The sequence below is a fragment of the Scyliorhinus canicula genome, chromosome 20, assembly GCF_902713615.1.
Source record: "Scyliorhinus canicula chromosome 20, sScyCan1.1, whole genome shotgun sequence".
NCBI classification, from domain to species: domain Eukaryota; kingdom Metazoa; phylum Chordata; class Chondrichthyes; order Carcharhiniformes; family Scyliorhinidae; genus Scyliorhinus; species Scyliorhinus canicula.
The window spans coordinates 43828051-43851699 of record NC_052165.1 but is presented as its reverse complement, the minus strand read 5'-3'; the positions used below and the strand labels follow the sequence as shown (position 1 = coordinate 43851699).

Genomic DNA, 23649 nt, shown 5'->3' with positions numbered 1-23649 from the left:
CTGGCTGGCGGCCAATGAATTAACCCAAAAGGCTGAGCTCTGCCCGGTAACAGGTGGTGATTGGATCTTATCCCAATCGAATTTTTTCAGAGTCACGAGGGTTCCAGTTTGGTTTCAGTTTTGATGCTGGCAGCCTGATGAATGGATCTAACTAACTCTTTCCAAAAAAGATCCAACTTATTCTCTTCAGAAGGCCACTGTTGAGGACTGACTCTCCCTCTCCAGCAAGTTTGGGTGCCTTTCTCGTGAGACTGCAGAGGCCTGAAATCAAAAAGCAAGGTTTAATGTGAAATAGTGTCTCCAGAAAGTTATCGGCCTGAATGCGAACATTGAGGTGAAGGCCCAGTTTGATGAGGACTATAAGTGTCTCTCCAGCAAGCCTGCTACCCCTGAGTACTGCATTTTCTAACCTACGGAGGACCCAGAATGAATGACTGTAAAGAAGACCATTACCAACTGTAAACCAGAGACTTTAATCAGCAAGCGTGATGTGAGGAAAGCATCCTAATGATCCACCATTTGAAATAAAGACTCTCATCTGGCCCTTCGACCCTGCTCCGCCATTCAATGAGATCAAGGCTGATCTTTTGGGGACGCAGCTCCACTTTCCTGCCTGAACACCATAACCCTTATTCAAAAAACTATCTATCTTTATCTTTAAAACATTTAATGAAGGACCCTCAACTGCTTCACTGGGCAGAGAATTCCATAGATTCACAACCCTTTGGGTGAAGAAGTTCCTTCTTAGCTCAGTCCTAAATCTACTTCCCCTTATTTTGAGACTACACCCCCTAGTTCTGCTTTCACCCGCCAGTGGAAACAACCTACCCGGTTCTATCCTATCTATTCCCTTCATAATTTTATATTTCTATAAGATCCCCCCGCATCCTTCTAAATTCCAACGAATACAGATCCAGTCTACTCGACCTCTCCTCGTAATCTAACCCCCTCAACTCTGGGATTAATTTAGTGTATCTCCTCTCCACACACTCCAGCGCCAGTACGTTCTTTCTCAGGTAAGGAGACCAAAATTGAAGACTAACACCGTATACAGTTGCAGCATAACCTCCCTTGTCTTAAACTCCATCTCTCTAGCAATGAAGGACAAAACTCTATTTGCCTTCTTAATCACCTGTTGCACCTGTAAACCAACTTTTTGCGACTCATACACTAGGACACCAAGGTCCCTCTGCACAGCGGCATGTTTTAGTATTGTATCATTTGAATAATAATTCCTTTAGCTGTTATTCCTACCAAAATGGATAACCACATATTTGGCAACATTGTATTACTTCTGCCAAACCCTAGCCCATTCACTTAAATTATCCAAATCCCTCTGTAGACTTCCAGTCTCTCTGCACTTTTTGCTTTCCCACTCATCTTAGTGTCGTCTGCAAACTTGGACACATTGCACTTGGCCCCCAACTCCAAATCATCTACGTAAATTGTGAACAATTGTGGGCCCAACACTGATCCCTGAAGGACACCATAGCTACCGATTGCCAACCAGAGAAACACCCATAAACCCTCACTCTTTGCTTTATATTAATTAACCAATACTCTATCCATGCTACTACTTTACCCTTAATGCCATGCATCATTATCTTATGCGGCAACCTTTTGTGTGGCACCTTGTCAAAAGCTTTTTGGAAATCTAGACATATCACAGCCATTGGCTCCCCATTGCCTACCGCACTGGTAATGCCCTCAAAAAATTCCACTAAGTTAGTTAGGCACGACCTGCCCTTTATGAACCCATGCTGCGTCTGTCCAATGGGATGATTTAATTCCAGCTATTTCTTCCTTGATGATAGATTTCAACATCTTCCCTACAATCAAAGTTAAGCCAACTGGCCTATAATTACCCGCTTTCTGCCTACCTCATTTTTTAACCAGTGGTGTAACGTTTGCTAATTTCCAATCCGCCGGGTCCACCCCAGAGTCTAGTGAATTTTGGTAAATTGTCACAAGTGCATTTGCCATGTCCGGAACCATCTCTTTTAGTATCTGGGATTCATCCCATCAGGACCAGGAGACTTGTCTAGCTTTAGCCCCATTAGCTTGCCCATCACTACCTCCTTAGTGATAACAATCGTCTCAAGGTCCTCGCCTGTCATTGCTTAATTTCCATCAGTTACTGGCATGTTATTTGTGTCTTCCACTGTGAAGACTGACCCAAAGAACCTGTTCAGTTCCTCAACCATTTCCTCATCTCCATTCTCATCCTCTAAAGGACCAATATTTAACTTAGCCACTCTTTTTGTTTTATGTATTTGTAGAAACATTTACTATCTGTTTTTATATTGAGCAAGTTTACTCTCATAATCTATCTTACTCTTTATAGCTTTTTTTAGTAGCTTTCTCTTGCCCCCTAAAGATTTCCCAATCCTCTAGTCTCCCACTAATCTTTGCCACTTTGTATGCTTTTTTCTTCAGTTTGATACTCTTCCTTCCTTTGATATCCACGGTCGATTTTCCCTCTTTCTACCGTCCTTCCTTTATGTTGGTATAACTCTTTGCTGAGCACTGTGAAAAATCGCTTGGATTGTTCCTCAACTGTTTCACCATTACATCTTTGCTCCCAGTCTACCTTAGCCAGCTCTTCTCTCATCCCATTGTAATCTCCTTTGTTTAAGCACAAAACACTAGTGTTTGATTTTACCTTCTCACCCTCCATCTGTATTTTAAATTCCACCATATTGTGATCGCTCCCTAACTATGAGATCATTAATCAATCCTGTCTCATTACACAGGACAAGATCTAGGACCACTTATTCCATTGTAGGTTCCATTACATACTGTTCCAGGAAAGTATCACGGATACACTCTATAAACTCCTCCTCAAGGCTGCCTTGATCGACTTGGTTAAACAAATCGACATGTAGATTAAAATCCTCCATGATAACTGCTGTACCTGCATCAGTTATTTCTTTGTTTGTTGCCCACCCCACCGTAATGTTACTATTTGGTGGCCTAGAGACTACTCCTATCAGTTACTTTTTTGCCTTACTATTCCTGATTTCCACCCAAATGGATTCAACCTTATCCTCCATAGCACCGTTGTCATCTCTCATTACCGGATGTCATCCTTAAATAACAGAGCTGCACCACCTCCCTTACCATCCACTCTGTCCTTCCGAATAGTTTGAGACCCTTGGATATTTAACTCCCAGTCGTGACCATCCTTTAACCATGTTTCAGTAATGGCCACTAAATCATAGTCAATAACAATGATTTGCGCCATCAACTCGTTTACCTTATTCGAAATACTAGAAGCATTCAGGTAAAGTACCCATATGTTGGTTTTTATATCTTTGTTTGGAATCTTAACACCTCTGTCAGTAACCTCTCCTAAGTTATTTTTCCTTTGAACTTTTCTCCTAATTTTCCTTATCGTTGAACCCACATCGTCATGTAACAACCTGCTGAAAATCACTAACTTCAAATTGTTCTGGCAGTTTTATCCTCACAGCTACTATGAGTTTAAATGGCAAAAAATACTTCTAACTTTAGAATAACTATTTTAACCACCAAAACGCAGTCCCAATGTCCGGACTCCACCTACTTTTCAAATTTACCTTCCTTTAAGTTGTCCCTTTAAACACCTGATTTACAGCAGCTAGTGCTGTAAAAAGGAGGCATATCTTTCCTCTTTATGCTCCACTTCATGTTGATAAAGCCCAGGGTGTGCTTCCAAAGGAAAGTTCCCCTAGAGTGACAATGCGCTGGTGATTGCCACTCTGAAGAAGTTACAAGCCAGCTGTTTCTCTCTGCACATATGCTGTCGGCGTGCTGCGTTTTCTGTTTCTATCGCATTAGCTTAATTTTTTTCAAATCTATGGAGTCTTTCCACCCGAACTGGCGGCAGAGAGACTGTCAGGTGTCCAGTACACCGACGTCACGTCCTCTGGGAATGAAATTACTGAGGAAAGCTTCCTCCATTTTGTAGCTGCCAGCAAGCAAGCAACAGGACTGTGTGCAGAACTGAAGATTAATCTTTTTGGACAAAGGAAGAGAGGGTCAGAGACACAAACAGACCAGGATCTCACAACTGAATCTGCTGGAGTGAGCTCCGTAGAAGAGTCCACGGCAGGAGAAAGCAGTGCTGGTGTGAGCCCCAGGACCTCTGATGAAGAACCCCTATAGAAAAATAATATTGAATGACAAAGCAAGTGAGATTGTGAGGACCAAGCAGGCTCACCTATCACATTAATGGTAAGCCAAACTGGTGAGTCGCTAAGGTCGACCGACGTGGGTCAATTGGTAAAAATGCTTCCCTGAAAATAAAACTGAAAAACGCTGCCCTGAGGGTATATTTGATTCCTTCTAGTCTGAGAAACTCTGCTACATTCTCAATCACACCGAGGCCCTTGGTGGCACCGCTGGCCTCCATCCAAGTAGGATTTTTGGGCTGGCAATCAGCAAGGTGAAGGCCAAGACATCAGCCCCTTCTCCTCTACAAGCTCCTTTAAATCGGACACCCCAAACATCGCCACCAATGGGCACGGCTCCAACCTCACCCCCACCATCACCAACATGGTCTCAAAGACCGAAGCCCAGAACCTGACCAATTTTGGACAGGACAAGAACATGTACAAGTGATTCGCTGGTCCCCTTAAACAACCCTCACACCTAGCTTCCACATCAGGGAAGAACTCACTCATGCGTACTCTAGTCAAGTGAGCCCGATGGACAGGTTTCAATTATCTCAGGCTCAGCCTGGCGCAAGAGAAAATAGAGTTCACCTGATACAATGTCTCACTGCATGCCATTCTCTCCAGTTCCAAGCCCAATTCCTTTTCCCACTTACCCTATATTTCTTCTAATGGAGCCTTCCCTGTCTCCAGCGACTACCTATATCAGAGATCCTCCCTTCCCCCAGCTCATCGCATGATAACATCCTATCCTTCAATGTGTGACTTGGCAACTGAGGAAAAGAAGGACATTCTTTGCGCACCTGGATATGTCTAAATTTGCTCCTGAATCAGGAATCAGTATTTTTCCTTCAACTCTTCCAGTCTCACGATCCCACCCTCCACAATCCGATGCCTGATCCTCTCAATCCCCTCTTCCAAATCCTGTAAGTGGGGGCGGCACGGTAGCACAGTAGTTAGCGCTGTTGCTTCACAGCACCAGGGATCCGGGATTGATTCTCGGCTTGGGTCACTGTCTGTGCAGAGTCTGCCCGCTCTCCCTTTGTCTGCACGGGTTTCCTCCGGGTGCTCCAGTTCCCTCCCACAAGTCCTGAAAGACGTGCTTGTTAGGTAAATTGGACATTCTGAATTCTCCCTCTGTGTAACCGAACAGTATGAGCCGGAGTGTGGCGACTAGGGGATTGTCACAGTAACTTCATTGCGGTGTTAATGTAAGCCTACTTGTGACAATAATAAAGATTATTATAGAATATTATTATGTTCTGTCTATCGCAGACGGTGCAAATCTGTGGTTTGCGCAGATTGGCAACAATACTGACATTCCCTAATCCAAAATGTCACCTCAACTGATTCCAAAGTTTAAGGAATGCCACAAGTACTAGGCTTGTTGTAAACCTGGCCAGGGAAAACTGGAGAGGGGCAGTGACTAATGCTCTTAAACACGACTCAACACAGCTTTCTCCATTTGCCCCCCACCTCAACCGCTGCTCCCTGCACTACCACCGCTGGTATATTCGCTATTCAATAGTGTAACATTAAATTTGGTAACATCAGCCCTCCTGAATGCCGTTCCCTCTGCGGAAAGGCTGTCTGAATCCTGGGTGTCTTAACTGGCCACACAAAATCTGAGATTAACTTATCCACTTTGACAATAAAGGATTTGGGGAGAAAGATCGGAAAAGACTGGAACACAAATAGTAACCTCAGCAGAATGTTAATTTTGATCGTCTGAAGATCAGCATAGTGGCGCAGTGGGTTAGCACTGCGGCCTTATGGCGCCGAGGTCCCAGGTTCGATCCTGGCTCTGGGTCACTGTCCGTGTGGAGTTTGCACATTCCCCCCGTGTTTGCGTGGGTTTCACCCCCACAACCCAAAAAATGTGCAAGCTAGATAGATTGGCCCTAAATTGCCCCTTAATTGGAAAAAACTAATTGGGTACCCTAAATTTATTAAATAAATAAATTTTGATTGTCTGTACTCTTCCACTCTTCCCGACAAGGAAAGAGGGAGGACACCCCTCCTTATCACGTTCCCTTTCTCTCCCTCTACCAGACTGACTACGTTCACTTTGTTCAGCAAGGCCCAATCATGAGCCATCTGAATCCCTAAATATCTGAATTTCGACCTGGGGCCAAGTCTGCTCTCCTACCCAGGGGGGGTTTACTGGAAATACTTCGCTCTTGATCCATTATCTTTCCAATAAATGACAGAGGGTCCTAGACACAACAGCACGTCGTCCACATAAAGGGACATCCTATGCTCCTAACCGTCCATTCCTCCCCCCCCTCCCAAATACCCCTCCATTTATTCAACAACCTAGGTGCAATTGCCAAGAGTTCAATTGCTTGTTCAAGCAGTGACGGGGACAGTGACACCCCAGCCTCGTGCCCCTGTACGGCTGGAAATATCCTGAGCTTGCCACATTAGTCCTGAAGCTCGCCATGGGACCAGTGACACAAGCCCAGTAACAATCTCACCCAGGAGATAAACATTGGGCCAAACCCAAATTGACGCAGGACCTCAAAGAAGTACCTCCACATCACCCGATCAAAAGCCTTCTCTGCATCCATTGACATGATTACTTCAGGCACCTTCCCCCTCGATGGGGTCATGACCATATTCAAGCATTACCTGATATTAGTTGACAACTATCGCCTCTCAAAGCCAGTCTTGTCCTTGGCGACCACCTCCACACAGCCCTCCAGATGCTTCGCCAAGACCTTAGCTATCACTTTCACGTCGATGTTCAGTAAAGAAATGTAAGACCCACACTCCACCGAATCCTTGTCCATCTTCGGATCCGGTAGATAAACGCCTGCACCAACATGGCTGGCAATTCCCCTCACGACAGAGAGTCATACTCTCCAATAGTTGTGGTGGCAGTATAAAATTTCACTGGGAAACCATCCAGTGCCTTCTGCAATTGCATAGAACTGATGCACTCCATTATCTCCTCCAGCTCCAACAGTCTCCAGCCCCTGTTTCCTCCCCATCTCCACTGGGAAGTCCATCCCATCCAAAAATTGTTCCATCTCTGAGCCCTCTGCCGGGGGTTCAGACCTAAACAGCCCCAATAAAATGCCACAAAGGCGCCATTAATTTTGTCGAGACCTATCACCAGCCCTCACTCTTTGTACCTCAGCAGGGCTATCTCTTGTGTAGCTGCCTGTTATCTCAGCTGGTGAACTAGTAGATGGCTGGCCTTCTCCCCATACTCACAGAATGCCCCCTGTGAACGTCCTAGTTGGTTCATTGCCATTCCCTTCGATACCACCTGTAACCTCTTTCTCTCTGCAAACAGCTCTTTTTTGTCGAGACCGTGGAGTACTGCTGATCCACTTCCAGAATAGAGTCAACCACCATCTGCCTTTCAACCCTTCCAACCTGGTCACCCCTTCCTTCCCCTCTGATCACTGCCTTCAGTGCTTCCCAAAATGTGGCAGGCGAGACTTCCACATTCTGGTTGAACTCTACATAGCTCCTATGACCGAGGCTACCTTCTCACAAAACTGTTTTGACTGCCAGGAGCTCTATATCTAACCTCCACGGGGCTGCTGGTCTCGACCTGTCTGTAGCCTTAAGTCCACATAGTGTGGTGCATGATCCGATATCACTTTTGCAGTGTACTCAGCTCCTACGCTCTGATTTTCCCACCTTGATAAAGTCTATTCAGAGTACACCCGATACACATGGGAGGAGTACTATCTCTCCTGGATGGATTGGATTTGTTTATTGTCACGTGCAGGTACAGTGAAAAGTATTTTTCTGCGAGCAGCTCAACAGATCATTAAGTACATGAAAAGAAAAGGGAATAAACGAAAATACATAATAGGGCAACACAAGCTACACAATGTAATTAGATAACACCGGCGTCGGGTGAAGCATACAGGGGTGTAGCTGTTTTTGAGTCTGTTCGTGCATGTTCTCAGACTTTTGTACCTCCAACGTATGTGACTATAAACATTACCAATTCTTATGCCATCCCCAAAGTTACTAAGGCCTTGGGGCTCCATCTGTCTATCCTCAGGTTCAACATGCAATTGAAATCACTCCTCATGATCAGTTGATGAGAGTCGAGGTCCGGGATGGCCGCTGACCTCGGTTCTGCCATATCCCCATTATGAAGATCCAGTCGTATCTAGGCCCACCTCGGTTTTGGGCCCACCCAAAATGGCTGCCATCACCGCCCCCTCCCAAACCTAACCACAAAGACAACTGAGTCACCAGCATTCTACCCCCATCGACCCCTGCGACTTCTTAACCACCATCCCTCTCCCATTTGAACAAAAAACCAGCTCCCTTTGCCCCAGGTAACAATGAAAACCTAACCAACCTAGGCACGCTGCTTCCCCCCCCCCCCCCACCACCAAACTAGCCACGCTGTCCCCCTGACCACCCTCTTCTGAATACCCACTGCAGCCTCTTCCCTCACACTGCGCCTGTTTACTAGATTCCCTCCTGGCATGCTAACACCCCCTTCGAAAACAACAAAAAGAATCCGACAAACAGCCCAAACTCGCCCACTCTCCCAGCCAAGCTACTGCAAACCAGGAAGGACAACTTCATCCCCCCCCACCACCACCATGATGAGGTCCCATACCCTTAACTCCCATTAAGAAAAAACTCAGAACTCAAAGTAATCCTAATATCAACCATAGCGAAAAGCCAACACATAAACATGTAACACCTCCAACCATTCAAATAACAATAACACCAAAACTGTATTTCATTGGCATTAATTCTCCCCCTAACCATTCTTTCTCAAGTCTTTCGCCACCTCCTGCGTATTAAAATAGTGTTTTTTGTTCTTGAACATGACCCATATTTTTGCCGGGCATAGGATCCCAAATCGAACTTTGCTTCTAAAGGATCATAGAATCCCTGCAGTGCTGAAGGAATCCACCCAAGCTCAGTTCCCCACACTATCTCAATAACCCACCTGACTTACACATCTTTTTTTTGGACACTATGGGGCAATTTAGCATGGCCAGTCCACCTAACCACATCTTGGACTGTGGGAGGCAACCAGATGAAACCCACGTGGACACGGGTGAAAGTGCAAACTCCACACAGACAGTGACACGAGCCCACAATTGAACCCGGGTCCGTGTAGTTGTGAGGCAGCAGTGCTAAACAATTCCCGTTGTGCTTCCATGAGTACTGGCTTGGCATTGTTAAATTTGGCCACGTCGACATTTGGCCAGGGCGGCCTAAATGTCCTGGTAAATTCGTATGGAGTGACCCTCCCAGCTACAGTCTCGAGTGGACCTCACCCGCTTCAAAATTTGCTCCTTCTCCCAAGTATTTATGTAACTGAACAATTACCGCGTATGGTGGATCCTCAGCTTCTGACGCAGTGACCATTGGGCTCGATTCACTTCTGGGGACTTCCCTCCTTGGCAAGCTTTCCCAAATATCCTTGTCACTTATTTGGTGGCGCTTGTACCTTCGATTCTCTTCAGCAGTCCATCTATCCTTCAGTTTTGACGCCTGGATCGATTCTCCTACTCGTCCATCCTGGCCGTCAAAACTTTATGCGCCTCCTGCAGCATTGTTATCTCTGCTTCCAAAGAGACAATCCAACCACTGATCCAAGACCACTTTCTCCACCTCCAAATTGACGACGATGCGGTGACGTCCGCCCTATTTTCGTCTGCTGCACCATGAGGGTTCTCCAAATCTTGAGCAGGGGCTTTGTTTGTTTGTTAACATCCCACATCGGAGGAGAAACCAGTAAACTTCACTTGCTGTGATCTACTTCCCACCATGACACCCATTTACTGGGTAGAAAGGACCAAAAACCAAGTCTCCAAGCAGAAGCCACCTTATGTGCGACCGATCAGCTCATGGCTGCCATCGGAAGTTATGAGTGTTGGGCAGAAAATGTTAAATGAGGACGGTTTGTACGATTCCTACAACATCTAAACTGGAACTCACTTCTGTCATTTATGATATGGTAGTATGTTATCTAATGCAATGAAATTGGATAGTCTTATTTAGCAATGACATGCAAGCGCCTGAGTGGTGTATTTCAATATCAACTGGAAGAGTCAGTATATGGTAACATTTAGAAACACTGACCAAGTCAATCTGTCATTCAATGTATTTCCCTTTCATGCATTTTTAACTCTTTGAGCACTTATTTCTCCTTAGGTGAAAGTGTTTTTTTGACTTCAAAAAGACAAAAAATCATTTATCAATTAAGAATTATCAATCTGACAGTGCAGCATTAAAATGTCAGTGTGGATTTTTCTACACAAGCTCCAAAATGGAAGTTGAACCCACACGCAGACGAGAATGTTATTAACCGAGGCAAACAGATTGTTATTTGCGGCTATGGTTTCTCTTCCTTCTCGTCTTCCTTCCTCCAGCTCCGCCCAAAAATGACTTCCTTTTAGGGAGAAGAAATGCAGTCGCGATATTACTCTGAACTGAAGGGAAAATTGAAATTTAAGTCACTTGATAGATGCAGGAGCAGGGCACCTGTTTCTGTTATATAGTTATAGATGAATTGATTCTGTTCACTAATGGATCGAAGCATGGCTAATAAAGCTATAAAGGAACATCTTTAAAATTATCTATTTCAACTGATTTTATGATCACAGTTTACATGTTTGATGGTCAAAAATCTGAACTTTTAAGTTTCTTTTGTGTAAATGAATACTCCCTTTTGTTGTTTCCCTTGGGTACGTACAATCCACAGTCAGAGGGGATCAGTTTGCTTTACACCTTTGTCAGTAATTCTGCAAATTGCTGAAGATCTCACTAGTCTTTATGATTTTATCTCCCCATTCCTCTTTTCTCTCCATCCTACATGAATGGACCTGAGATTGTTCGTTCGTCCCTGTTACAGTGTAGATTCTTCACGTTATTTTCGGTGCAGCTTGTGTTCCCAACTATACAGTTTCATGCAACGATTAGTTGCATAGCTACTAACAACATATAACTTGTAGTAGATAGCTGCAACTAAATTCCGATTTTCCTTTGTAGGAGAACTTACAGAGACAAGTTGAAGTTCTGGACGCACTGTGTACTCGTGACTCTGATTATCTTCACGGTTTCATCTTTCTTTGCTGAACAGGTGCGTATACCTTGGATTTCATAGCTACTCTTTCATTAAAACTGATCTTCAAGTAATCCCTTCACTGCATCTATGGGGGCTAGTTCCACTGGAGCAGAGACGACTAAGAGGAAATTTAATGGATGTTTTTAAAGATGAAACATTTTGATGGTGGCTAGCTGAAGACCATTCCTTCTGTTTGGGGAGTCACTGAGGAAAATACAAGGCAATGGGAAGTGCATCAGGTGGGATTGCTCTGGTAAAGACACACTGGACTAAATGGCTGCCTTCTATGCTGTAATCTGTGGTTCTACATTTCTAATTAGTTTTCATTTGTTTGTCCTTCAAAGTACAAGTTTCAGATTTGAAAGAGAAATGGTGGGTGAAAAATTGTTTTTAAGGTTGAGACCCCAGAGTCAGTTATTAACTTACAGCTCACTCCAAATAAAAAGACTAAGCTGCTGTACCTGACCTGTGACAGCATATTAAAAACACGCTTAAAGTCCATGAGGCTGACAGTATTCTGGAGTAGCATCTGCCAGGCATATCCACTGCTGAGAAAAGCAAGCATTTTTTTGCTATTGTCCTTCACAACGGCCTACATGTGCAAGGATGGATTTTCCATTTTCACAAAGATGGCAGCACATAGGAACACATTTTCATAAAGATGGCATCACATAGGAACACATTTTCACAAAGGTGGCAGCACATAGGAACCTATTCTCAACCCATATATAACTCCCAATCCAATATTCTCTAATTTTGTTTCCTAATCTCTGGGTGTGGATCCTTATCAAAGGTATTCTGAAAATCCAAATACACAACTTCCACTTTATCTCTGCTACATCCTCAAAAGGTTCAAGTTTGTCAAGCGTGACCTCCCTCTGATTAATCCATGTTGACTGCCCAATCAAATCATTATTTTCTAAGTGTCCAGTTATCTTGATTTTGACTTGATTTTTGATTTATTGTCACATGTAACCAAGTAAAGTGAAATGTATTTTTCTGCAGCCAAGGGAACATACACAGTGCATATACAGTAGGCAAAAAAGAATAATCGACAGTCCATTGACAAATGGTACATCGACAAACAGTGATTGGTTACAGGCAGAATAAAGGGCCAAACAAAGCAAATACATGAGCAAGAGCAGCATAGGGAGCCATGAATGGTTTTCTTGCAGGGAACAGATCAGTCCAAGGGAGAGTTGTTGAGGAGCCTAGTAGCTGTGGGGAAGAAGCTGTTCCTGAGTCTGGATGTGCAGGTCTTCAGACTTACCTTCTACCTGATGGAATGGTCTGGAAAAAGTCAAAGCCTGGGTGTGAGTGGTCTCTGTTCTGTCTACACCTCCCGCTGCCTCAGGAAGGCAGACAGCATTGCCAATGTGAAGGTGGCAAGCTTGTGTGCTGCATTGGGCTAAGTTCACCACACTCTGCAGTTTCTTGCGATCTTGGGCCGAGCAGTCGCCATACCAAGCTGTGATGCAGCAGGATAGGATGCTCTCTATGGCACGCCTGTGGATGTTTGTGGGAGTCCTTCCTGTATCATAGATTCTAACATTTCTGTAAAACTAACTTTAAATTAACAGTTCTATAGTTCTCTGTTTCTCCCTTCTTAAATAGTAGAGTCACATTTGCTACTTTTACTACTTTCAAGTCTGCAGGAACCTTGCCAGAATCTATAAAATGTTGATATATAACCACCAATGCACCCAATATCTCTCTAACCACCTCCTTCAGCACTCTAGAATGTAGAACATCGGGTCCGGTTTAATTACTTTTACGAATGCTACCTCTTTATTTATACTAATTTCTTTCAGTTCTTCATTTTCACAAGTTCCTTGGTTCCAAATTATCTCTGGAAGGTTTTCTGTACCCTTCTCTGTGGAGACAAACACAAAGTAATTGTTTAGCTTTTAAATTGTTTCAAGGGACTTGGGTGTGATGATATGCATAGAGCACTTCTGTATATAATATACATGACCTCCAGCCACCAGGTAGCAGTGTAAAACTCAGTACATGACCCTGAGCGCTGGGAATTGGGAGTAAGTCGGGTTGGAGGTTAGACGTATTTTGCAGTAGCTCTATAATAGTTACTTAGTGTTAGTGGTTTACTATTTATTTATCGTAGTCATCTTTATCACAGTTGTTTCATCACACAGTTGTTTTATAATAAATTATTTGAACTGGATATTCTGTAGTTATTATTCACATTGGTGAGTCTACAGAACATGACAGTAGGCATCACTGGCCAGGCAGCACTTTTATTTCCCACCTTTAATTGCCTTGAAAACGTGGTGGTGAGCTGCTTCTTTGAACCGTTCTGTCGTCCATGTGGTGTAAGTACACCCACAGTACTGTTTCAGGATTTTGGCCAATGACTGTGAAGTAACAGGGGTACTATTTCAAATCACGATGGGGTGTGCCTTAGTGCTTTTATGGTGTTCCTTTGTCTGCTACCCTACAAGGTGGAAGTTGTGGGGTTTGAAGGTACTGCCAAAAGAGCTTTGGTGAGCTTTGGCACTGCGAGCTGATGGTGGAGAAAGATGTTGAAAATGGTAGATGGGGTGCTAGTTAAATGGGCTTCTTTGTCCTGGATGGTGTTGAGTTTCTTGAGCTGCAGTCATCCTGGCAAATGGAGAATATTCCATCTGAACTTGTCTTGTAGGTGGACAGGCTCTAGGGAGTTGGGAGCTGAGTTACTCTGCAGGATTCCTAATCTTTGACCTGCTCTTGTATTTCTATGGCTGGTACAGTTCAGTTTCTGGTCAATCGTAACCCCCAGGATAGTGCGGGATCCAGCAATGGTAATGCCATTGGTTGTCAAGGAGTGATGATTAAATTCTCTCATTGGAAATGTCATTGTAAATAGAACATACAGTGCAGAAGGAGCCATTCGGCCCATCGAGTGCACCGACCCACTTAAGCCCTCACTTCCACCCTATCCCCATAACCCAATAACCCCTTCTAACCTTTTTGGACACTAAGGGCAATTTAGCATGGCTAACCTACGCGTCTTTGGACTGTGGGAGGAAACCGGAGCACCCAGAGGAAACCCACGAACTGAGCAACGATAACTGTTTGGGGGTATGCTCCGTGAGAATGGTTAATGAGTTTTGGCTGAAAATATAGGTAAAACGTTGCACCGTCCAGAAAACCGCTAAAAGGTGCTTCTTGCACTCTGAAAAATCCTGTTCGACTGGGGTTAGGAGCATAGACCTCCAGGCCGAGTTTCCTACGCTGCTCCTGCAAAAGTACGACTGCAAGCGTACTGTCTGTGGCCGCTACCTCTAGTGCAAAAAGGAGGTCTAGGTTAGGTACTTGCAGTCATTGATTCTGCTTTTGGGCTTGTTTTAACTCTGAGACATCCTGTGTGTGGTGCCCGATTCATTCCCATGGGGTATTCTTTTTAAAAGGTCGGAAATGGAGGTGGCTTTAGTGACGAAACACCAAGCCTAGAAAGGAACGCAGCGAACTCAAGTCCTTTGGTTGGGGATGGCGTGTTACCGGCTCTTATTAATTTCCTTTCTAATTTGTGCTTCCCCTAGGTCATTACTGTCCTCAAGTATGAAACTTGTAGTTCATGATCTGGGCCTTCTTGGGGTTGGCGTTTCAGCATAGCGTAGTAAGGAGGTTCAGCAGTTCTTTTAGTTTAAGCTGTGTCCCCCTGGTTTCAGTCTGGAGGACGACATCGTCCACGTACTGAACCAGACATTCGTGTTTTGAAAACCCTTCTAGATTGTAATATCCCGCATGGGACCGATGGAGTGGAAATGCTTGCCTCCTCTGTGCTCCTTGTGGAACTTTGTAAAACTTTGTTCTTATTTTTATCATTGTTAAACTGGTGACGAGTAGTAAACTGGTTTGCTGTCGACTCTGCAGCCTACTCGGCTAAGCCATCTCCCTGATTTTTCTGGACCCAGGTTTGAATTTCTTTGATTGACCAAGCTTCTGTTTGGACAGTTAGATGCATTTGATGCCAGTGTTGAAGACTAGAACCAGTTTGCTGAACGAATGCGTTATTTCTTTCCGGGCGCCAGTCAGTGCCCATTGTTGTGCAGGGGAATGTCCTAGCCTTTTGGGCCACGATTGGCTAGATTGGTGAGGATTTGCTGCGCTCCCTCTCTGGCAAGTATATCCTTTGGTAAGGAGAACAAATCTTCACACGATACTTGGTGTGGTCTCAGCAAGGCAGATGACATACTTGAGCCTTTACTCAAGATATCTTGTAATGAAGGCCAAGATATCTTGTGGCATTCTAACTGCTTGCTGCACCTACATGCTTACTTTCAGTGGCCAGGGCACCCAAGGCACCTTTGTACATCAACATTTCCCAAAATACCATTATTTAAATGATACTCTGCCACTCTCTTTCTGTCAGTAGTGGATAATTTCACACTCATCCATGTTATATTGCAAATGCCATGTATTTGCACACACTCAACTTGTTTAAATCATCTTGAAGCCTCAACATCCTCCACCACCCAAATTCCCACCAAATCTTGTCATATGCACCACCAAGCAGTTTGTTACACTTGTGCAAGTCCAACAAGCATTTTGGTAACTTGCTTTTGAGCAGAGTTGTGCGGTCTTTTGCAGCAGGTCCAGTGGATATGAATTTGGAGCTGCTACCATTAAGAATGGTGTGAATTCCGTTGATACAGATACGTTAAGTGAGTGGGCAAAGTTTTGGCAGATGGACCATAATGTGGGAAAACAATGAATGTATCCACTTTTGCAGAAATAATAGAAAAATAGCATATTTAAAGCTAGAGAGAATGCAGGTGCAGAGGAATCTGGGTTCCTGGTACATGGATCACAAAGTTAGCACAAGTGCAGCAAGTGATTCAGACAGCAAATGGATGTCATAATTTCTTGCAAGAGGAAGAGAATATCAAAGGGATGTTTTGCTATATTTATACAGGGCACTGGTGAGACCACAGTTTTGCTTGCTTTATTTAAGAAAGGACATAACTGCATTCTAACCAGTTCAGAGAAGGTTCACTCACCCTGGGGGGTGGGGAATTCAGAAGCAAAATTGGACAGGTTAGACCTGGAATTTAGAAGAATGAGAAGTGATCTTATTGACACATACGTAATCCTGAGAAGACTTGACAGGGTGGATGCTGAAATGATGTTTCTCCTTGTGGAAGAGACTAGAACTAGCGAACGCAGTTTAAAATAAGGAATTTCCCATTAAAAATTGCAATGAGGGTAATTTTTTGAGGGCTGAGTTGGAGCTCTCTTCCCCAGGAAGCAGTGGAGACAGGGTCAATTAATATTTATTTATTTTTTAAAAAAATAATTTTTATTCAAATTTTTGCATATCAACAACAAAAAAACAGAATTTTTTTATGTTTTTACAAAGAACAGTCGTCGTCCGCCCCCCCCCCCCCGTCCCCCCGCGTGCACACAGCGGAAGAGATAAACTGACACCCATCATTCCACCAAAACATCTGCTCGTTCTTTCAATAGACACGTGTATACACAGAAGAGGAAATGAATTAATGCCCGTTATTGGCACAGAACAACTATGCCCGTCCCTTTAGTACAAAACATCCCCCCCCCCCCCCCGGTTGCTTCTGCTGCTGGTCTGTTTCTATCGTTCTGCCAGGAAGTCCAGGAATGGCTGCCACCTCCTGAAAAACCTCTGCATTGATCCCCTTAGGGCAAATTTCACCTTCTCTAGCTTGAGATACCCTGCCATGTCGTTGACCCAGGCCTCCACGCTTGGGGGCCTTGCGTCCCTCCACTGAAGAACCCTCTGCCGGGTTACCAGGGACGCAAATGCCAGAACACCGGCCTCTTTCGCCTCTTGCACTCCCGGCTCCTCCGCAACCCCAAATACTGCGAGCCCCCAGCCGGGATTGGCCCTGGATCCTACCACCCTCGACAACTTCCCTGCCATGCCCTTCCAAAATTCCCCCAATGCTGGACATGCCCAGAACATATGGGCATGATTTGCTGGGCTCCCAGAGCACCTAATACACCTGTCCTCACTCCCAAAGAACCGGCTCATCCTTGTCCCGGTCATGTGAGCCCTGTGCAGCACCTTAAACTGTATGAGGCCAAGCCTCGCACAAGAAGAGGAGTTCACCCTCCCCAGGGCGTCTGCCCACGTCCCCTCCTCAATCTCCTCACCCAGCTCCTCCCATTTACCCTTCAACTCCTCAACTGAGGCCTCGTCCATCTCCTGCATCACTTGGTACGCTGCCGAGATGGGAAATTGCAAATGCACTAGTGATAATTTACCAAAATTCACTAGACTCTGGGGTGGTCCCGGCAGATAGGAATTTAGCAAACGTGACACCACTGTTTAAAAAAGGAGGTAGTAATTATAGGCCAGTGAGCTTAACTTCAGTAGTAGGGAAGATGCTGGAATCTATCATCAAGGAAGAAATAGCAAGGCATCTGGATGGAAATTGTCCCATTGGGCAGACACAGCATGGGTTCATAAAGGGCAGGTCGTGCCGAACTAATTTATTGAGATTTTAAAAATGAATTTAGAGTACCCAATTAATTTTTTCCAATTAAGAGGCAATTTAGTGTGGCCAGTCCACCTACCCTGCACATTTTTGGATTGTGGGGGCAAAACCCACGCAAACACGGAGAGAATGTGCAAACTCCACACGAACTGTGACCCAGAGCCGGGATCGAACCTGGGACCTCAGCGCCGTGAGACTGCTATGCTATCCACTGAGCCACCATGCTGCCCTAGTGACATTTTTTGAGGACATTACCAGTGCGGTAGATAACGGGGAGCCAATGGATGTGATATATCTGGATTTCCAGAAAGCCTTTGACAAGATGCCACACAAAAGGTTGCTGCATAAGATAAAGATGCATGGCATTAAGGGTAAAGCATGGATAGAGGATTGGTTAATTAATAGAAAGCAAAGAGTGGGGATTAATGGCTGTTTCTCTGGTTGGCAATCAGTAGCAAGTGGTGTCGCTCAGGGATCAGTGTTGGGCCCACAATTGTTCAAAATTTACATAGATGATTTGGAGTTGGGGACCAAGGGCAATGTGTCCAAGTTTGCAGACGACACTAAGATGAGTGGTAAAGCAAAAAGTGCAGAGGGTACCGGAGGTCTGCAGAGTGATTTGGATAGGTTAAGTGAATGGGCTAGGGTCTGGCAGATGGAATGCAATGTTAACAAATGTGAGGTTATCCATTTTGGTAGGAATAACAGCAAAAGGGATTATTATTTAAATGATAAATATTAAAACATGCTGCTGTGCAGAGAGACCTGGGTGTGCTAGTGCATGAGTTGCAAAAAGTTGGTTTACAGCTACAACAGTGATTAAGAAAGCGAATGGAATTTTATCCTTCATTGCTGGAGGGATGGAGTTTAAGACTCGGGAGGTTATGCTGCAACTGTATAAGGTGTTAGTGAAGCCACACCTGGAGTATTGTGTTCAGTTTTGGTCTCCTTACCTGAGAAAGGACGTACTGGCGCTGGAGGGTGTGCAGAGGAGATTCACTAGGTTAATCCCAGAGCTCAAGGGGTTGGATTACGAGGAGAGGTTGAGTAGACTGGGACTATACTCATTGGAATTTAGAAGGATGAGGGGGGATCTTATAGAAACATATAAAATTATGAAGGGAATAGATAGGATAGATGTAGGCAGATTGTTTCCACTGGCGGGTGAAAGCAGAACTAGGGGGCATAGCCTCAAAATGAGGCGAAGTAGATTGAGGACTGAGTTTAGGAGGAATTTTTTCACCCAAAGGGTTGTAAATCTATGGAATTCCTTGCCCAGTGAAGCAGTTGAGGCTCCTTCATTAAATGTTTTTAAGATAAAGATAGATAGTTTTTGAAGAATAAAAGGGTTATGGTGTTCGGGCCGGTAAGTGGAGCTGAGTCTACAAAAGATCAGTCATGATCTCATTGAATGGCGGAGCAGGCTCGAGGAGTCAGATGGCCTACTCCTGCTCCTAGTTCTTATGTTCTTTGCTAGAAATGTAACATTGCTAGATCTGGTGCTGGGAAATTAGGTGAACCAACTTTTTGGGGGGGAATATTTGGATAAGGGTGATCATCATATCATCAGATTTAGATTAGTAATGGAAAAGACAAAGGAGTAATCTAATATAAATTGATAGGGGGATAATTTCAATGCAATGAGAAAGGACCTACCTAGAGTAAAATGTGACAAAGACTGACAGGAAAGACTGGAATGGAACGATGGAAGTTATACCAATGGAAATGCTGGAAAATCTCAGCAGGTCTGGCAGTATCTGTAGGGAGAGAAAAGACTAACTTTTTGAGTCCAGATAACCCTTTATCAAAGCAAAGATGGAAGATCTATTTCAGTTACAAGTAGTTTACTTTCCAACCAGGGCAAAAAACATGACTCCTTGGGTAATAAGGAAGATGGGGGTTAGGTCATTCTTGGCTGCAACTTAACATGTGATTATGTACATTTAAACTGTATACAGTACTCAGTTCTGTGGTCAGCATTTAGTTAAACTGTGAAGTTTAAACATCACATTGTTTAAAGACGAACAAACATTTGAGGAATATGGGACCTCTAGATTGTTAGTTAATCTCTTGAGTGTCATATTAAACAAATGAGAATATTTAAGTTCCAATTGGGTAAAGAGAATACTGAATGACCATTGTCAACTGCTATTGCGTCTTGGTGGTCTGAACCCCAGAGGTGTTAACATACAGTCATGTGACTGAAACTAACTTTCGGGAATGGGGCTATTTAAAAAAAACCTGTTAAAACCACAACTCATGAGAAACATCTGAAAAGCGAGAATCAGTTGAATCATCTGAATGATTATAGCTGAATGTCCTCTAATGCAGCCAAAATACTGTACTTGGTCCAGCTTCCAAACCCACCTGACAACTAACCTGGCTATCTGCCAAAAAGAGTCTTTGCAGCTTTGAGAATCATTTGTTTCTAAAAGACCTTCACTCAAATTAAAGGCAAATAAAAGATCAGTTAAGATGTCATTAGACCTGCATCAACATGGATCAGAATTATAAATTCAATTTTTATAATTCTGGCTTTAACTTCATCCATACCAACAACTTATTGGTGTGATTGAGATGTTGCATTCAAACCTACGGGACAAGTGTGTGGTAATAAATAACCACCTTTTTTTAAATGATCAAAAACCTGCTGCTGGAATTTATTTTAAATTAGGAAAAATCACTCCTGAAGGTAAGGAAATATACAGATTTTATGCGCACTCTCGCACACACCCTTTAGTGCCAACTGGAAGGGATCTCACAAATTCTGTCACCATGAGAAACTTCCCATTAGCTGATTATTCAAGGACTAGGCGAAACACTATTTTAAGATTTTTTGCCAAACAATATAGGAGGAATGTAAGGAACAACCTTTTTTTACGTTGCGAGTGGCAACGACATGGAATTTGCTGTCCATGAAGGTGGTCAAAGTGGAAATAATAGATTTCAAAAGGAAATTGGATGAACACTTGAAATAAACTTGCTGGGACAGGAGTAATGAGCAGTGGTGATAGTGCAACTAGCTGGATTGTTCTCTGCAACGGTAGCATGGACTCATTTGGTTAAATAGCAACCTCCAGTGCTGTAAATGAGAATGAGCACTGATTGTCCCATTAAAAGTTTTGTGTGTTGTGAAAGCTAATATACCACATGGAAAGGAATTTGTTTTCTGATTGACAATTGCTTACTGTAGTACGTCACCTATTTGTTTTTATTTCAGTTGATTGCACTAAAGCGAAAGATTTTCCCAAGAAGGCGGGTGTATATGAATGTTGCTCCTGATCGAAGCAGTGTGTAGAAACAATGACAACAAGAAACTCCTCCCATTCTTAATGTAGAATTCAGACACCCGACCAGCAAGAATGAACATGGTAAAGAATTGATCAAAGGAACGGAACAAAGGTCTCTGAATATGCCAAAAGGGGAATGGAATTCTTGGCAAAATACCATGTTATGTACCTGAACTATATAACTCCAGAAAATGAGCACTTTTGCACAATAGGAATGAATATAACTTGATTGTCAACTTTCTGGATTTCTCAGCATTAGACTATTGCCATTTTAACCTCTATTGGTTATTGGAAGCATGCCGATAAATCGTAAGAGCACCTCCGCGAGATGGAATGATTAGACCTGATTTTTCAAAGCAAATTAGTGGGACTTCATCTATTCCGGTTCCATTCCATGCAAAATGAATTGCTATGCTTCATGGAAATCAAGTGCTGTTGTGGGTGGTGGGCTGACCTACTGCACTATAAAAGAACATTGATATCTTTTCTCCCTGTGTATATTGTAATATAAGATTATGGCATAGCATTACATAAACTGCAAAGATTACAAAGAATCCCGAATCAGACAGAAAACAGGTGTTAATGATGCTGATATAGTATTTGTAATATGCACTCCCAAGTGTGGAGAATATATTTTATCACACTCCTGCAAGACATTTTTTGTCTTGATCTTAAATTCTGTATCATACTGAACTGTTTCATGCTGCACTGTGTCCTGTGAATGCAGTATACATGCTGACCTGCTGTAAGATGACACTGCTGCTGTCACTCCATTTCTGCATGGAATAAGTCTAGCAAAGTACTACCCATTGAGTGTAAAATGTGAATCTAACCTCATTTCTCATATCAGTTGCTGGTTCTCCACACATTGCAGATACATACCCAAGTGCCTGCCATGGTTGATGCAGTTCACAATGGTATAAGATATTTATTTATTTTACAATGGTGTTTGCAACATTTTTGAATTGGCTAAAAATAAAATTATTGTACGTCTTTTTGTTTCAAGTGATCCACTTTTGAAAAGCAAATGTTTTAATATTTTTAAAGTAGATTATGGCCTCCATTGAAACGAGGGCAAATGTACAATTTTTTAACCTTTTTGTTCTTTGATTTAAAATAAAGCTTTGGCAACAAGAAGTTAAATAGCATATAAATTAGAAACATCAAATACCTGTCTTTCATCTCTAAGTCAGCATACTTTATTTCCGGGAAACCATTTTCATCTTCAACCATATTTTTGGCAGGATGCCATAATTCTTTTAGATAAATACTTTAAATTGGCACATGTCAATTGATAGCTGTTTTAAAACAGCAAAAGATTCCCTGGATGCCTCTCCATCATGACGCTTTAGATTAGTCGCACTTTATTTTTAGTATTGGTATCTTTATGGGTTTAGACTGAAAATATGGAGACGGACTTTGTACCAGTTGTGGCTCCTCTTCAGATTGACCCATTTGACATCCTCTGAACCAATTATAACCCATCCCACTCTTGTCGTAAATATGATCAGAATAGAATGGGTGTAATCGGTCAGCTTTGGCAAGATCTTAGCACAACTATTTGTAAATCTAGTCTTTTTGTTGTTGTGAAGGGCATGTTCTTTCTTTTTTTTAAATAACTTTTACTTTTTAAAAAACATAAAAATGTTGCTGTGTGAATAAGGAACTTGTGAAGAAAGCTATTGTTCTTGCAGAATTAAGAATTTAAATTTGAAATATCACTGAACAAATATGATGTCTTGAGTATTGTGGCGATGATAGCTCTTGTGTACAAAATATTTGCTTTACTGACAAAATTGAAAGGTACCTTCCTGGTTTCGGCACACAAAATGAACTGATGCTTACTTAAGACAGACAAAATACTACAGATGCTGGAAATCTGAAATAAATATAAAATGTTGGAAATACTTCTTGTGTTTGATCAGGTATTTCATAGCCCTATCTCAGCAACTGGCTCGGGCTTGAGTTTTAAAAAATTATTCACAGGATGTGGGAGTTGTTGATAAAGTCAGCATTTATTGCTCATCCCCTAATCACATTTTGGAAGATGGTGATCTGACTTCTTGAGCCACTGAAGTCTAGTGAAAATATTTCCATGGTGCTGTTAGGCACGCAGTTACAGGATATTGACCCAGAAATGATTGAACGATGATAGATTTCTACTTCAGGGTGGTGTGACTTGGATGTGAGCTTGCCGGTGGTGGTGTTCCCAGACGTCTGCTGCCCTTGTCACCTCTGCTATCAGGAAGATGAGTTTTGCGAATGCGTTCAAAGAAGCTTTGGCAAGCTGGAATTCCTCAGAGGTCAGTGCTTGGGACCCTTGCATTTCTTGACATATACCAATAATTTAAACCTTGGTGAACAGGACGCAATTTCAAATTTTGCAGATGATACAAAACTTTAAAGTACTGTAAACTGGGAGGATGGGGACACAATGTAAAATAAAGGGTGCAATTCTAAAGGGGATGCAGGAGCAGATGGACCTTGGTCTATACGTGCATAAATCATTGAAGGTGGGCAGCACGGTGGCGCAGTGGGATAGCCCTGATGCCTCACAGTGCTGAGGTCCCAGGTTCGATCCCGGCTCTGGGTCACTGTCTGTGTGGAGTTTGCATGTTCTCCCTGTGTCTGCGTGGGTTTCGCCCCCATAACCCAAAAGATGT

General features: G+C 43.2%; 1 protein-coding gene across 2 annotated transcripts in view; it reads left to right on the top strand.

Moving 5' to 3' along the window:
* The window catches only part of gnptab (N-acetylglucosamine-1-phosphate transferase subunits alpha and beta), a 139241-nt gene extending 116347 nt beyond the window's left edge, over positions 1-22894 (top strand). For both annotated transcript variants that reach the window (XM_038780170.1, XM_038780171.1), the window contains 2 exons: positions 11145-11235; positions 20917-22894. In XM_038780170.1, coding sequence (XP_038636098.1) covers positions 11145-11235; positions 20917-20994 — 169 coding nt within the window. In that variant the 3' untranslated portion in view covers positions 20995-22894. The remainder of the gene's footprint in view (positions 1-11144; positions 11236-20916) is intronic.
* Positions 22895-23649: the final 755 nt, after the last annotated feature.